The 12,531-nt window shown below is 41.3% G+C and overlaps 1 protein-coding gene across 1 annotated transcript; it reads right to left on the bottom strand.

Moving 5' to 3' along the window:
- Window positions 1-3,989: 3,989 nt before the first annotated feature.
- Window positions 3,990-11,831, bottom strand: LOC106851918 (pantetheine hydrolase VNN2-like). Its single transcript, XM_014874265.2, has 8 exons — window positions 11,708-11,831; window positions 9,636-9,867; window positions 9,401-9,531; window positions 8,389-8,581; window positions 7,518-7,809; window positions 6,253-6,626; window positions 5,932-6,102; window positions 3,990-4,641 (listed from the first exon to the last, which is right to left on the bottom strand). Exons 2-8 carry the CDS (start codon window positions 9,846-9,848, stop codon window positions 4,510-4,512), a joined length of 1,506 nt encoding a protein of 501 aa, XP_014729751.2. The 5' UTR covers window positions 9,849-9,867; window positions 11,708-11,831; the 3' UTR covers window positions 3,990-4,509.
- Window positions 11,832-12,531: the final 700 nt, after the last annotated feature.

Raw genomic sequence — 12,531 nt, 5'->3', positions numbered from 1 at the left:
GGGGAAAAAATAAAGGTTTGTACATTTTTTGGATCAATTTTTGTATACTTTGTCAGCTGGGTGATCAACTAAGGCATTGGGAATTTCACAGGATCAGTGCACTTAACTTTTTTTGTCAGGATGGGAACTGTATCTCTGAACTCTTCGGGACAGAGTTAATGACTTCCAACCACAACTAAACCCAGTCAAGTTGTGTGAGACCCTCCATGCAGAGGGAACTGAAAAAATCCGCAGATTATGACTGAGTTCAAATCAAAAGGTAGAACAGCTCTGTTTCTGCAGATGCACAATCAGTAGATGCAAACTGATTTAACCACCACTGATTTTAGTGGTAGTACAGCAAAATCACTGCCCCCATTTGATTTTATGGGACCTCAATGAAAAGAGCATTAAGCCAAGATTTCTGGCTCCTGGTGGAGACAAAAGGAAAGGAAGAGAGAGCTTTAGGTATTGTATAGCAGCACTTAGCCAGCACAAGAATAAATGCTATGTGGAAAACTTAGAAAGGGCTCTATAAAGAATGGGAGAGTGTATCCTAGAGAGTCTGTAAGTAACATGGAAATGGCACAGGCCAAGAGTTCACTGTACATTCTTTGCTCAGCTTAATGGAAACTGTCAGTATTATATTTTGTCTAATTTAATGAATGTTGCAAATAAAGTTTCGATTTTCCAAACTGATCCATAAGTTTGACAAGAAACTCTTGCCTGGACCACCTCTCCCCCCCTCAAATTAATTTTCCTTAGAGAGCCCTAAAACTAGACCTTTTTCAGTGTACAAAAATCAATCTCAGATGGCTGGAAAACACATCAAGGTGAATTGCAGAATAGAAAAATAACCATCTTATAAAAAACTGACCTTTATGTTTCCATGTATTTGACTTTGATAAGTTCAAGTGCATCTCATACTCCTAATGCTCATTTAGAAGTAAATGTTCAAAATTGCTGTTACAGAGACATCACTTACTTGCTCCCGAAGACTATCTCAAAAGTATTAAAATTATTTTTTAGCTTTGTGTTATTATATTTTTCAGTACACAAGCTGCGTGATCAACTGTATGCAAATATTCATTCTTCCTTTTTTATGAAAGGGGATTTCCTAAATATTGACTATATGTTTGACATTAAAGTCTATCTCTGCTTTGTGTAGTCCTTGCTAACCTTGCATCCTGACACTATCACAGTTCCCAGACTACGAGTTCATCAATTAACTTTAACATTAGAAACAGCAAAAGAAGATGGATAGACAAAGTTAAAATCATGCTGTTACAATGCATTTCTATATTGTACATATTTGTAGTAGAAGCTCCCTGCTGCCATGAGAATATCTGAACAGAAAATGGATTATTTCCCTTGAAACTTTATAGTAATGAGTGGCTACAAGAAATATTTTAATACTTTCACAACTGCTAATATGTTTTCCAAGCTGAAAGAGAAAATAACGGTGTTGTCAGCATGCAAAGTTTCTGTTTCACCAATAAGCTGTGTCTGATTCACAGATAGACAACACTTGGTGATGTTGTCATGCCCATCTGTGGCTTCACTAGGAGGTGGTGTCTACAGTGTTAAAAGGTTAATTTTTAGAAAGAGTACTATAATTACTTCTCTGTTGGGGGACCATGACATCTCACAGTCCATCACAAGCCACAGAGAAGCATTCCACTATCAGTTGTGGTAAACCTTATAATAACTGCTGCTCTTTTTATTGACCTACGCAAGTTATTTCTCTTTTTCAGCTTTGTTGCCCTGATGGTGGTCAGTGGCATTGTAAACGCTGTCTAGATGAAGTAGGGTTATAATTCAATTGTTGGTTAATTAGAAATTCTGAAGTTCAAATTCAGGTCATTGTCATTCTGTCTGTCACTCACTATACCTGCACTGATTCAATGTCCCTAGGAATGGTGTCCCATACTGTCAGTAATTCACCCACGATAACATGAGATGTTCATAAACATTTCGCTTTGAATTACTTGGTCTAAATGTGGCAAGACCTCTGATTGTACCTCAATGCACCACATTATTTAATGCTTGACTTTAGGCCTAAATATATGTGCAAGGACATGGCTGAAGAGTCCTTCTCTCCTTAAAACTCCAGATTATTAAGATATTGTTTCTCTATTTTTTCCCAAGGCCTCCTTACTTTGATTTGATATGTAAAATTAAGTACATTTGATTTTACTCAAAGTTTCCCCAAAATTGTTACCAGTTTTGCTTAAGTTAGCTGCAAGGTTTGGATCATATTTGTTTAAATGGAGTATTTTTCTGCCTTCATCTGAAGTCTTGCATCAATAAAATCTATTATAAACTTGTTTTTCTTTCTGTGTGGTTAGAAACACTGTGGACAGGTGGGTCTTGTTTGCTTTGGCCAGCATCAAGGTGCAAGAAAGAAATATTGATGTATGAAGAACATGCTTTTCCAGCTCAGAGAGGGATGGATCTCATTAAAATACCATCTGTAGTAGCTTTTGGGGTGGGGTCATTGACGTGAATTACTTACAAATTAATTTGACTTTTCTACTCTGGCACATCTGTCCCAGAGTCAATAAATACTGCTGCTGTTAAAGATAAATGCCATTTGTTGCATCGGGCATTCATGACCTCTCTGCTTCTCTATTCTGAATGTTTCTGTAATTTGCATCATTTGAAATTTCCTTTTATTACAAAACTTCGCATTTCCTTAAATGAACTTTGTCTATTCACTTGTGACCACCAGCCACTGAGGTGAAGATCTTGCCTGTTTTTTGCAACCCCTTCAGGGAATCCTCTCCCAAAAGTAGAGTTCATGGTTCTTGTGTATGGAAATTGATGGAGCTATTCTGAGACTGCTGCAATAGTCCATGCAACTTCATCCTCTGATTGTCCAAATTCTTGCTTTGTCGTCAGAAATGGGAAAGGGCTTAATAAACTCCTCAGTGGTTCATTGTATGGCACCCTTGGAACCCTCTCAGGGAGAGGAAAATTGTGCAGCACATCTCAAAAACTGCAGGTCAGTCATTCTCCAAATTTGCTTTTAGTGTAATTTTCAAAAAATCCTGGACTTCTGCACTGCTAATGGATGAGATATGAGAGTCCTTTCCTGATATCCTATATTTAACTAGCAATATTTATTGTATCCTACTCTGACATATGTCCAGCTCTGACAACCCAAGACAGTCAGCTCTGCATGTACCTGGGAAGTACACAGAACTTCAAAAATGCCAGCAAGCAGTACGTGAGAGATTTTTGTGTTCAGTTGTGAGGTGCTGAAAAGGAACCAGCAAGCATGACTTAGAATCCCTGTCTGTTTTGATGAACTGCTTCCAAGTGGTACAGTTTCCCCATGGAAATAGTTCAGCCATCTTATTTCCTGGATTTAAAGACTCCCAGAAAGAGCCCCTGAAGTTGCATGCTGAGAAGCTGCGGCACAGCAAAACACAGAAATCATGTCATTTCAATAACTTTTGGATAACATACATAGGTGTGCTTGGGGTGGGAAGCCACAGAGTGTTTCTTCCATGCCACATTTAGCACAGCCCAGTGCTAACCTTGATGCAGGCTGTAGGAACAGCAGCAGATGCAAAATGCTATGTGATAAGCATGGAGGCAGGGACAAAGGCAAATTTGATGCAAACAAAGCTCATTTGCTCCATAGAGTAACAGACAAAAATGAGGTCCAGGGCTGCCAAGTTTGATATATCATTGCTAGAAACCCAAAATAAGGCCCATTTCTCACTACAGGGTGAAATGTGTTTCAGGTGCTAAAAGATTGCCATTTCCTATGTCCTAACAGTTTTGAAGAAATCATCCATATACCCAGGAAAAAGTATTGGAGTACTGTGTTTATATGGTAAGCTGGATGTGAAGTGCACAGGACCCAATACCCATCTGCCATGTACAAAGAGGTGCAAGATCAGAGGGACTGCAGAAGTGGATGTGCTTTGTGACCTCAGCCAGACCCTACACCTGGGTGGGTTGTGGAGGACCTCTTTCTCTCTCTAAGCTTGCATCTAAAATAATTTCAAATCTGGTTTTCTCTTTATTGTACTTTGGTCAGAATGGGACCAAGGCTCACTGAGTGTTAAGTAAGCCCGGTTGATTGGGCTGTAAGGCTGAAAAATGCAGAAACTTAATGATTATACAGTCTGGAAAACAGGAAGGGGAGAAAGGGACAGAAAGACTTTCTGGGAGAGAATTCATTCTCCAATAAAATGACAAGCCATATTTCATAGATTTTGCTATCAGTCTTCTTTCTACTGTAATTCTAGGAATCTATATGATATCTTGAGGGAAACAAAATTTCTGCTTGAAAGGTTCACGTGACAGATCATGAACACTAAAAAATAATTGCACTGGCTGAAGCACTAAAAGTTAAAAAGGCATGCACAACAGAGTGAACAAATCACTTTCTCCCAAATAATCCCAACTGGAACAGCTGCTGAGCAGAAGTGAAATATTGTAGAACAGGAATCATACAGGGTAACTGCTACGGTTCAGCAAGAAATTGCCCTCTTGTCTCTGGTGAGTCTGTAACTCCTAAGGAGAGACTTCAGGGGAAATTCGCAGAGGATGTGGCGGGTCCTTCTCATAAAGCCTTCCAAAAAGTGTCGCTGTTACGAGCGGTTTCGACGTGCCATGCTTGCTTTTCAAACGCCCATCACGTAGCACCTGGTGGAAAAGAGAAAGAATGGCGCTAATAGTCAACTAACAGAGTAGCAATATTGCATAGTACAGAAAGAACAGACCTTAGATGCTGAATGTTTTGATGCAACACTTTAAAAAACAGTCATGATAGTGAAAGAATACAGAATTCTCTCTGGCTCTGCCATAGCCTCCCCATTATAGCCTTCCCACATTTCCTTGGACCCAGGAGTCCTTAAACCCTCCTCTGTCTTTGGGAAAAAAGATAGATAATTTTCTGCACCTCATGAGATGGTGAGAGTAAAAATAACTGATTTGTTTAGTTACTCATACAAGGCAATAAAGGTTGTATACACATCTAGGACATATTTGAAACATTTTTTGATTTGTAGACCCCAAAACAATTTTCAGATGGAAATAAGATAGTTTCAAGCTACTGGCCATATGTAGCTTTTCTTAGTCCCTTTTTACGTATCAGTTTGAAATCACTGTTCACCAACTGTGAACACTGTAACAACTTTTTTATGCCTCTGTGACAAAAGGTAAGCATATATTTGTTAATACAACCTATTGTTTTAAAATTAGACCACAATAATATTTTTAGCATAATAATAAATTCCTTGATGTGCCTATTTTTCACAAATCTCAGTCAAAAACAACTATGAAGGGTGAACAATGATTTTCAATTGCCTACATTTTAAAAAAATCACCCTTGTTTCCCCTAAAATTTTTCAGGTCTTTTTCACCATCTTCATTGTCTCTTGTAAGCTGTTAAATACTTCTTCCAAATCAATTAGGATTTCATCTAGTCTATTTCATAAAACTAATCTAAGGTTTATGAATAAAAACATCTTTTGGCAAAAATAAAATATGAACCTCCAAATAAAAAAAAAGAAACCCCACAAACCCCTAAAAAATAACTTTTAACATTATAAACTGCATAGAATCTCTGCTCTTACGCATGATACTTCTAAGTAATTTTTCTTGTTCAGACAATTTCTCGGAGTATTTTATTTAATTTTCTCTTAAAATGTCATAATGAGAAAATAGCTCCTTGAAAGCTCTGGTTTATTCATTTGCGACCTGAAGTGGGAAGGCATATTTGCTAAAGAAAGCACTGAAGAGATTTTCAGCTTCAGGACCAATATGTTCTCATCAGTAAGGATTGATTCAATCCACCAGTTTAAATCTGTCCCCTTGGGCTGCAGTCTGCAGAACCAAGGAAAGCTGTTCTTGGGTGGGACTTTGCTGGCAGAGCAGTTTTCAGCTCCACAGCATGAAAAACCTTGCAACAATAGCTCCAGGGTGTCCCATTACCTCGAACTCCCCAGGGGCCAGCTGCACCCCGCTGTACAGCACTTCTGGGAAGACGTAGCTGGTGCCAAACGTGCCACTGAGGGAGAACATCTCAAACTTGGTCTGAGCTGTCTCCACGGGCTGCCCACACGTGCTCAGGTTTGTGCTGGGGCACTTGAGGAGACTGCAGATCTGTGGGGAGACAGAAAGGAAAAACACCACTAAGCTTTCAGCAACCACAAGCTGCATTTGACAGCAAGAAAAGTTCCCAGGATGCAGTAATGGACAAATGCTTTTAGGTGGTCGGCCTGTGGCCACACTCACCTCTAAAAATGGAATTACCTGCCAATGGTATTTTATGAGAGAACCGTGAAGCCCGTCAAATGCACCCAGGACATAAACTTCATCTTCACTCTTGTTTGACATCTGGTAGACCAGATGGCAGCAAAGATCTCCTTGGCAAACAGTGCAATTTCCATCCTTGTGCCTGAGTTCACTGAAAGTGAATATATCCCTCCGGACAGCTCCCGAGAAAGTGTCGTTTTCTCCAGGAAATTTCTTGATGCTCGTGGCATGCGAACTCCAGTTGATGGCAGGAGGGTAGGTGGGGGAAAGACGGGGGTGTGTGCTCAGCTCTGCTAGCAGGAGACGTCCCTCCTCGGTGGCACTGTCGTAGTGGTAGGCGGCAGGTCCTTGTGGCGTGAACAGCCCGCTGCCTGCCGAGGACACCGCCAGCCCTCCGTCAGCCAGCACCGCACAGCACAGCTGGGCAGGGCCACCAGCCACCCCCGCAACACTCTGGCATTGTTTTGCGGTGATACTCTTTTCATTCAACGCCTTACTACGAGTTTTGGAATAATTTTAAACCGCAGAACAGCTAAAATACCCATCCTAGTGTTAAAACTTAGGTTCATGTGAAAAGAAATCATAGCTCTCAGAGTGATATATTTGACAAAGGAGGCAATCATGGGGGTAGTTATGTTTCACTGAAGGAAACACAGGGCTGCTGCTGAAACTCAGCGCAGTCTATTTAGGGCAGGCAAAAATGTAGTTTTCACTTTGCTTCAGGGGAGAGTAACAGCTGGAGCTACGTCCTTTTCTCAGTTAAGAGAAAAAGGCAATAAAAGCACATTCAGAGGAAAGCAAAACATCATATCTGTAAGTCTTCAGCAACCCCCAAAAAAGAGAATGTTTTATTCAATATACAAGTATACCAAATAAAATAAATTTATACCGTATACAATTTTGTTTTACACTGTAAGGTTCTGATTAAATCATTTTTTCTCAATTTAACTGTTGATTGAATTTTAAACAGAAAATGCTACCTCTAGATGAGAGACTGAAAATTTAAGTGAAGCTTCGTGCTATTTTTTTCAATAAAATTTCACTTTTAAGTTATCAAAACATAATGTCATGGGCTTTCTATTTTTGCCTTTTTCAGAACATTCAACATTTTCTTACCTGAAGTTGTTTATTACATTCAGTACCAAATCACAAAGATCTTTAGTCCAATTAAAACACTGTCTTTCAGAGACTTCACTATTCTAAAACATTTCTGCCTGCTTCTGAATCTGGGAACAATTTCTCTGCTCCTGAATGCAACTTACCTGTCATTGCCTTGCTGGTGCTGTGAGTATTTGCTGAAAGTAAATTAACACGCATGCCCATAGCCCAGGCAGAGTGAAACTCAATTGCAGTCAGAAAGGGCAGGACATTCATCCAAGCTGTCGGGAAGAGCACAGTGTCCACCTGCATCTTGCTCACCAGGACCACGGCAGGCTCGTAGAAAAGGATGTCAAAGCAAGTGAAAATGCCAAACTTCCCAAAAGGAGTCTCAAAGGTGACAGCTTCTGGCTCTTTTGGATAATTAAACTGAGTTTCACCTCTAAACAGATTGTACTGCAATTGAAGAAAAAGGCATATTAGAAAGTGAAAATAAGGCAAGATTACAAACAGCTTTTGTGTCTAAGATACACCTTAAAGCAAAATTGGTAGTAGAGGTACCTGAGCTAGCTGGCGCAGCTAATTTGTACTCATCCAGCTAAACCTCCCCTCCAAAAATGGGGTGGCTGTGCTTCATCTACCTCCTGAAAGCAATGCCCATCCAATATTAGCTGTTAAACTCCAAGACCCCTGCAAAAGCACTGTCTAAATTGGCTACGAATGTACCGAGGAGAAGCTAATGTTCACTGAGTATGGAAAATTCTGTCACTGCTGCTTTACAATTAACTGTCATAAATGTAGCCCTCAAGTGTTTGGCATGCACTCTGCAGCTGCAGTGCTCCTGGGAATAATTTGTCTGAATGGTCAAGCTATTGCTTGGTTTTCCTTCTGGCCACAGGATCACCAAATCATCCTGGATTGGTTGTCAGTTTATAATTACATAAAATTACTGTATAAACCATCTGAAATTGGTTCCAGAGAGCTGAAAAAATTATTGATAATAAATTAGAGGTTAATGTTGAAACACCTCCTTACCTTGTGGTAACGAGCCACCAGTTTCCCCTGTGTGTCAAAGACAACATCTGTATTGTACTGGTAGCGACCGTCCCTGGGGCAGCTGGGATCACTGGAGTCACACGGCTTCTTGTCCCCAATATTTGCAACCACATAGATGGAGTTATTTCTGGCCATGCAGCTGAGTCGTTCCTGCACTGGTGCTGGACCAAATCTAATGCATTTTTAGTGAAATAAAAAAAAATCTTTTAGAAGTTTAAGTGTCCATGTAGAAGAAATGCATTCAGAATTACTACTCCATTAACTGCACATCCCCAGATACTGAAAAATAATAGATCAAATTATAGTTTCTGTTAATTTTCTTCACTGTTCATAGCATAATTTTAAATTGCTGGTGTCTTTCTTCTTAAAAAATTGGTCTTCCTGTGTCCCTGTACCCTTTACAATGCTATTTTCTGTGTGGATAGAAATCCCAGCTAGCATGCATGATAAGATGTGAAGAGTTTCACAAAGCAAGATGAGAATAAATCAGTACAGAGACATAAATCTTAAAAACCTTAAAAGCAAATTATCAAGCAGCTCTAAGCCCTGATTCAGAAGATAATTTTAGCCTTTTTAAATAATCGTTGTCTGTAAGAATTTAATAAAAAAGTGGGCACAGCATTTACAGAGATGAGGATTCTTGAAATCTAGCTTTATAAGGCCTCAGAAGGAACATAAAATCTTAATTTAGATATGAACTCAGTCTTTTTAGTGTCCCCAGTTGACACACATTGGGACGACCTCTGTGTGTAACACAGCAGACTGTGCAAGTAGCTGCATTTCCAAAATATATTTCTTTCAGATCTAGATTAATATTTTGTGCAATTTGGTTTAGAAATCACTCAGCCATCTGAACTGAGGACTGAATCAACTGTACTTGTGATTTTTTATAGATTAAAGAATTAGCAGTTCCTAGTCATTTAATACCAGCTGCTCAAGACTCCATGAGATACCAGACTGAAAGCTTCCAAACCCCTGCAGAAGGAATCACCTTGAGGGGTCAGTGCAGGGTATCCAGTTCACCACGGGATCAGGGATATCCTCCAGGTAGGGGTAGATGGATTCTCTTGTGAATCTCCAGCCATAGATGCCATCTTCAGGAGTCACAATGATGTGGGCACCCTGTCACAACAGGCTCCATTTAAAGGTCACCCATTGACAGACAACCAGGAGGGTCAGCAGGAGCAGAGAGCACTGATGAACAACCCTCACAGTACCCCTCATACCTGCCGGGCAGCTTCCTTGATGGCTCCTTCCAAGACATCCATGTTTTTGTTCATCAGGGCCAAAGCCTGGCTGGGAGAAACGGGCAGGTCGGTGGCATCTGGCAGGATGACGGCGTGCTCGTAGACGGCTGCCAGGAAGGTGTTGGAGGCAAGAGCCTGAAGGGCAGCGAGGGCAAACACCACAGCAGGCAGGAGAGCCTGGGAAGGGAGCATGGCTGCAGCCTCCCAGCCCCTGGGTCAGCATGGGGAATATAAACCAGAGACAAAGAGGAGGAGTAAGGACTAATAAGTTTACTTTGGAAGTAACCTTCTGTTGAGTAATCTGAGAAGATGTCTGCCAGAAAGTTAAAGAAGCTTTACTAGGAATTTGATCTTGTTTCCGATATGAAGTGTTTTAAATAAAAGTAGAACAAAAGGCTAAGAGAGCTTGTCAAAACCCATGTTAATCTACAAGGGGTACATTGGAAGGAGCACCTGCACATTTCATTTGCACATCCCTCTCCAGGCTTTTAAACCCATTTTGGTGCAAGCCCAGACTCCCCTGGTTAGGATACACTCCCCCATATCACCTTATGGCTGCCATCAGTGAAAACTTCAGCCAGTGCTGAAGACAGACCACAGGTGTGGGGTACAGCCCTCTTGCTCCAGAGTGCAGATAATTCAGCGAGACATGTGGTCCCACCATACCTCCTGATTTTGGCCAATGGCTTATAGTTCAAGTGGATGCCTTGAGAGTGTCCTCCTCACTGGGCTCACACTGCAATATAGACTATCCCTTGAATTGTGCTGACCTTTCTGCCTAGAGCTAACAGACTTGCTTGTCCTATGATAGAGAATTCAACAACACCATTTTTTTTTTATGATGGTCCTTTCAAAAGGAAGTTTTTGTACAATTTGAAATTACTATGGAAAGCAGTAGTTTTTTCTCATGGAAAGAAATTTTTAGCATAGCATTTTGTAAACAGAATATTACTACTATAGTTTCAGATGATCCTTAGAAAAACCTTAGTTAGGACCTGTGCTATATCAGTGAGGGTAAACGAGCATAACCTGACTCATCATTTACCACTTAGCAAGAAATCAAAAAACTCTTCTTCCACCTTGCAAAATCTTCCTCTTCACTATGTAGTGTCACCCAAAAGCATGAGTCTTCTCCATCAGTACCAAGGCCTCCTCAGGAGAAGCCAATATTTCATCAAGTCTAGGATTCTAAAATGTCATTGTACTCATAGGCAGCTGCAGTCCAGGGCACAGGCTCCCAGAGCAGAGAGCACCAAAAGCACAGCAGAGACACAAGTTTTAGGAAGCCCCATGTCTGGAGCCTGAAGTCACCCAAGAGGAGATGGCAGGCAGGCAAAGGCAGGGGACTTTAAAAAGAGGAAGTCTTGTGCAAAACCTGGGAATTCCCCAGGGTGGCTGCAAGCTAACAACTATGTAATCACCCTGTCGGGAAAGACTCAGTATCAAAGCCAAGAGAGCTGCCAGCATTGAGCAATTCTGCCTCACAGCACCATGGCAAGGTAGTCACTGAGAAGTCACCACTGTGCCACAGCTGAAAAAACATGTTACTTACCAGATACACAAAAAACCCCCCAGGCATCATATTGCTGTAATAACAGAGTTCAAGGCAAGCCTGGATCTCAGAAGGAAAACAACTTGGGGACATCTCAGCAGAGACGAGCATGGACACATTCCTGCCCATAGTCAAGGGCATGAGGTGCAGGCATGGCTGAGGGAGGCAGGTGGCCAGGCCCCAGCATGGGCAATACCTGCGCTCAGCACAGCACAGCTCGGAGTTGCAGTGACTTTGGGGGCTGCTGCATATCCTGGAGGGGAGCTGCCAGGCAGGCTGGTTGTCTGAGCAAAACCACCAGTATACCCACCACTCAATAACCAAGCTCCGAAGATCTCTGGTTCCCAAAGGTCTCTGTAGGAAGACTGTCGTGAATAGGAGACACAATTTCTAGATTTTTGCCTACTTTCTTATATCCACAGATCACTCCAGCAGAAATCTTAAAGCTAAAGCTGCACGTGCATAGAAATAACTTGTATCTGGCGCCCAGGTTTCTTACCTTCTTTGGGACTGACTCAGCAGTCAGGTAACGAATGGGTTCTTTCTGCCCTCGAAGAAGTGTTTATTGTTATCGGTGGTTACACACAGCCTTGTCTTTATACAGAGTGAGTTGGTATGTGGGTAATGGGTGGACTTGCATAGGATTACTTTCCGTATGCTTGACTCACTTCTCACAATAACACATTTCACAATGATAAGTGTTATGCAATCTCTATAGCAAAAAGAATTCAGTGTCATTATGGCAGAAGCCATAATGACACTTCTTCTGTAAGAAAATACTCAACATACAAATATACCTTATGCACACCACAATAGTCTTGAACCAAATCCTGGATTCAAGATACTCACCACATTCAGGGTTGGGATCCTACACTATCTGCACACATGTTCCATTATCCAGAGGACTGGCATCAGCAGTGAACAAACCTGAAGAAGCCACCTCTCAGCTTTGAGACTGGCCACACACTCCTGCTGAATCTTTTCTGCAAGATGAGACGTTCCCAGGGACCATAATGTCCCTTAAATCCAGATCCTTTCCTTGAGAGAGAGTTGTGGTTTCACCCATCAGGTTCCCTGGGGACATGTACAGTGTCTGCACTGAGTTTGTACCCATGGGAAGAGGACCACACTTGACAATCCCGTTGCTGGACTGAGATCAGTCTGTGGTCACACAGTAACTGACTCAAACAGTGAACAATGTTTTAAGACAGTGTGGCTTTAGCAACAATAATGTTGAACTTCTGTGAGTCAAAGTACATTGTCTAGGGCTTTTGATAAACATGTTATTATGTGAGACATGTCATTGTTATGTCACATGTGAGT

The sequence above is a fragment of the Sturnus vulgaris genome, chromosome 3 (assembly GCF_052056855.1).
Source record: "Sturnus vulgaris isolate bStuVul1 chromosome 3, bStuVul1.hap1, whole genome shotgun sequence".
NCBI lineage: Eukaryota > Metazoa > Chordata > Aves > Passeriformes > Sturnidae > Sturnus > Sturnus vulgaris.
The sequence above is the reverse complement of the archived record's forward strand: the minus strand, read 5'-3'. Positions and strand labels throughout refer to the sequence as shown.

Excerpts from the sequence above, each read along its gene's own strand:
- LOC106851918 (XM_014874265.2), bottom strand. The coding sequence starts at position 9,848 with ATGCTCCCTTCCCAGGCTCTCCTGCCTGCTGTGGTGTTTGCCCTCGCT. Across the intron at positions 8,582-9,400 it reads CCCTGCACTGACCCCTCAAG|ATTTGGTCCAGCACCAGTGC; the intron begins GTGATTCCTTCT and ends AAAATGCATTAG. Across the intron at positions 4,642-5,931 it reads TGGCCCCTGGGGAGTTCGAG|GTGCTACGTGATGGGCGTTT; the intron begins GTAATGGGACAC and ends CTTTTCCACCAG.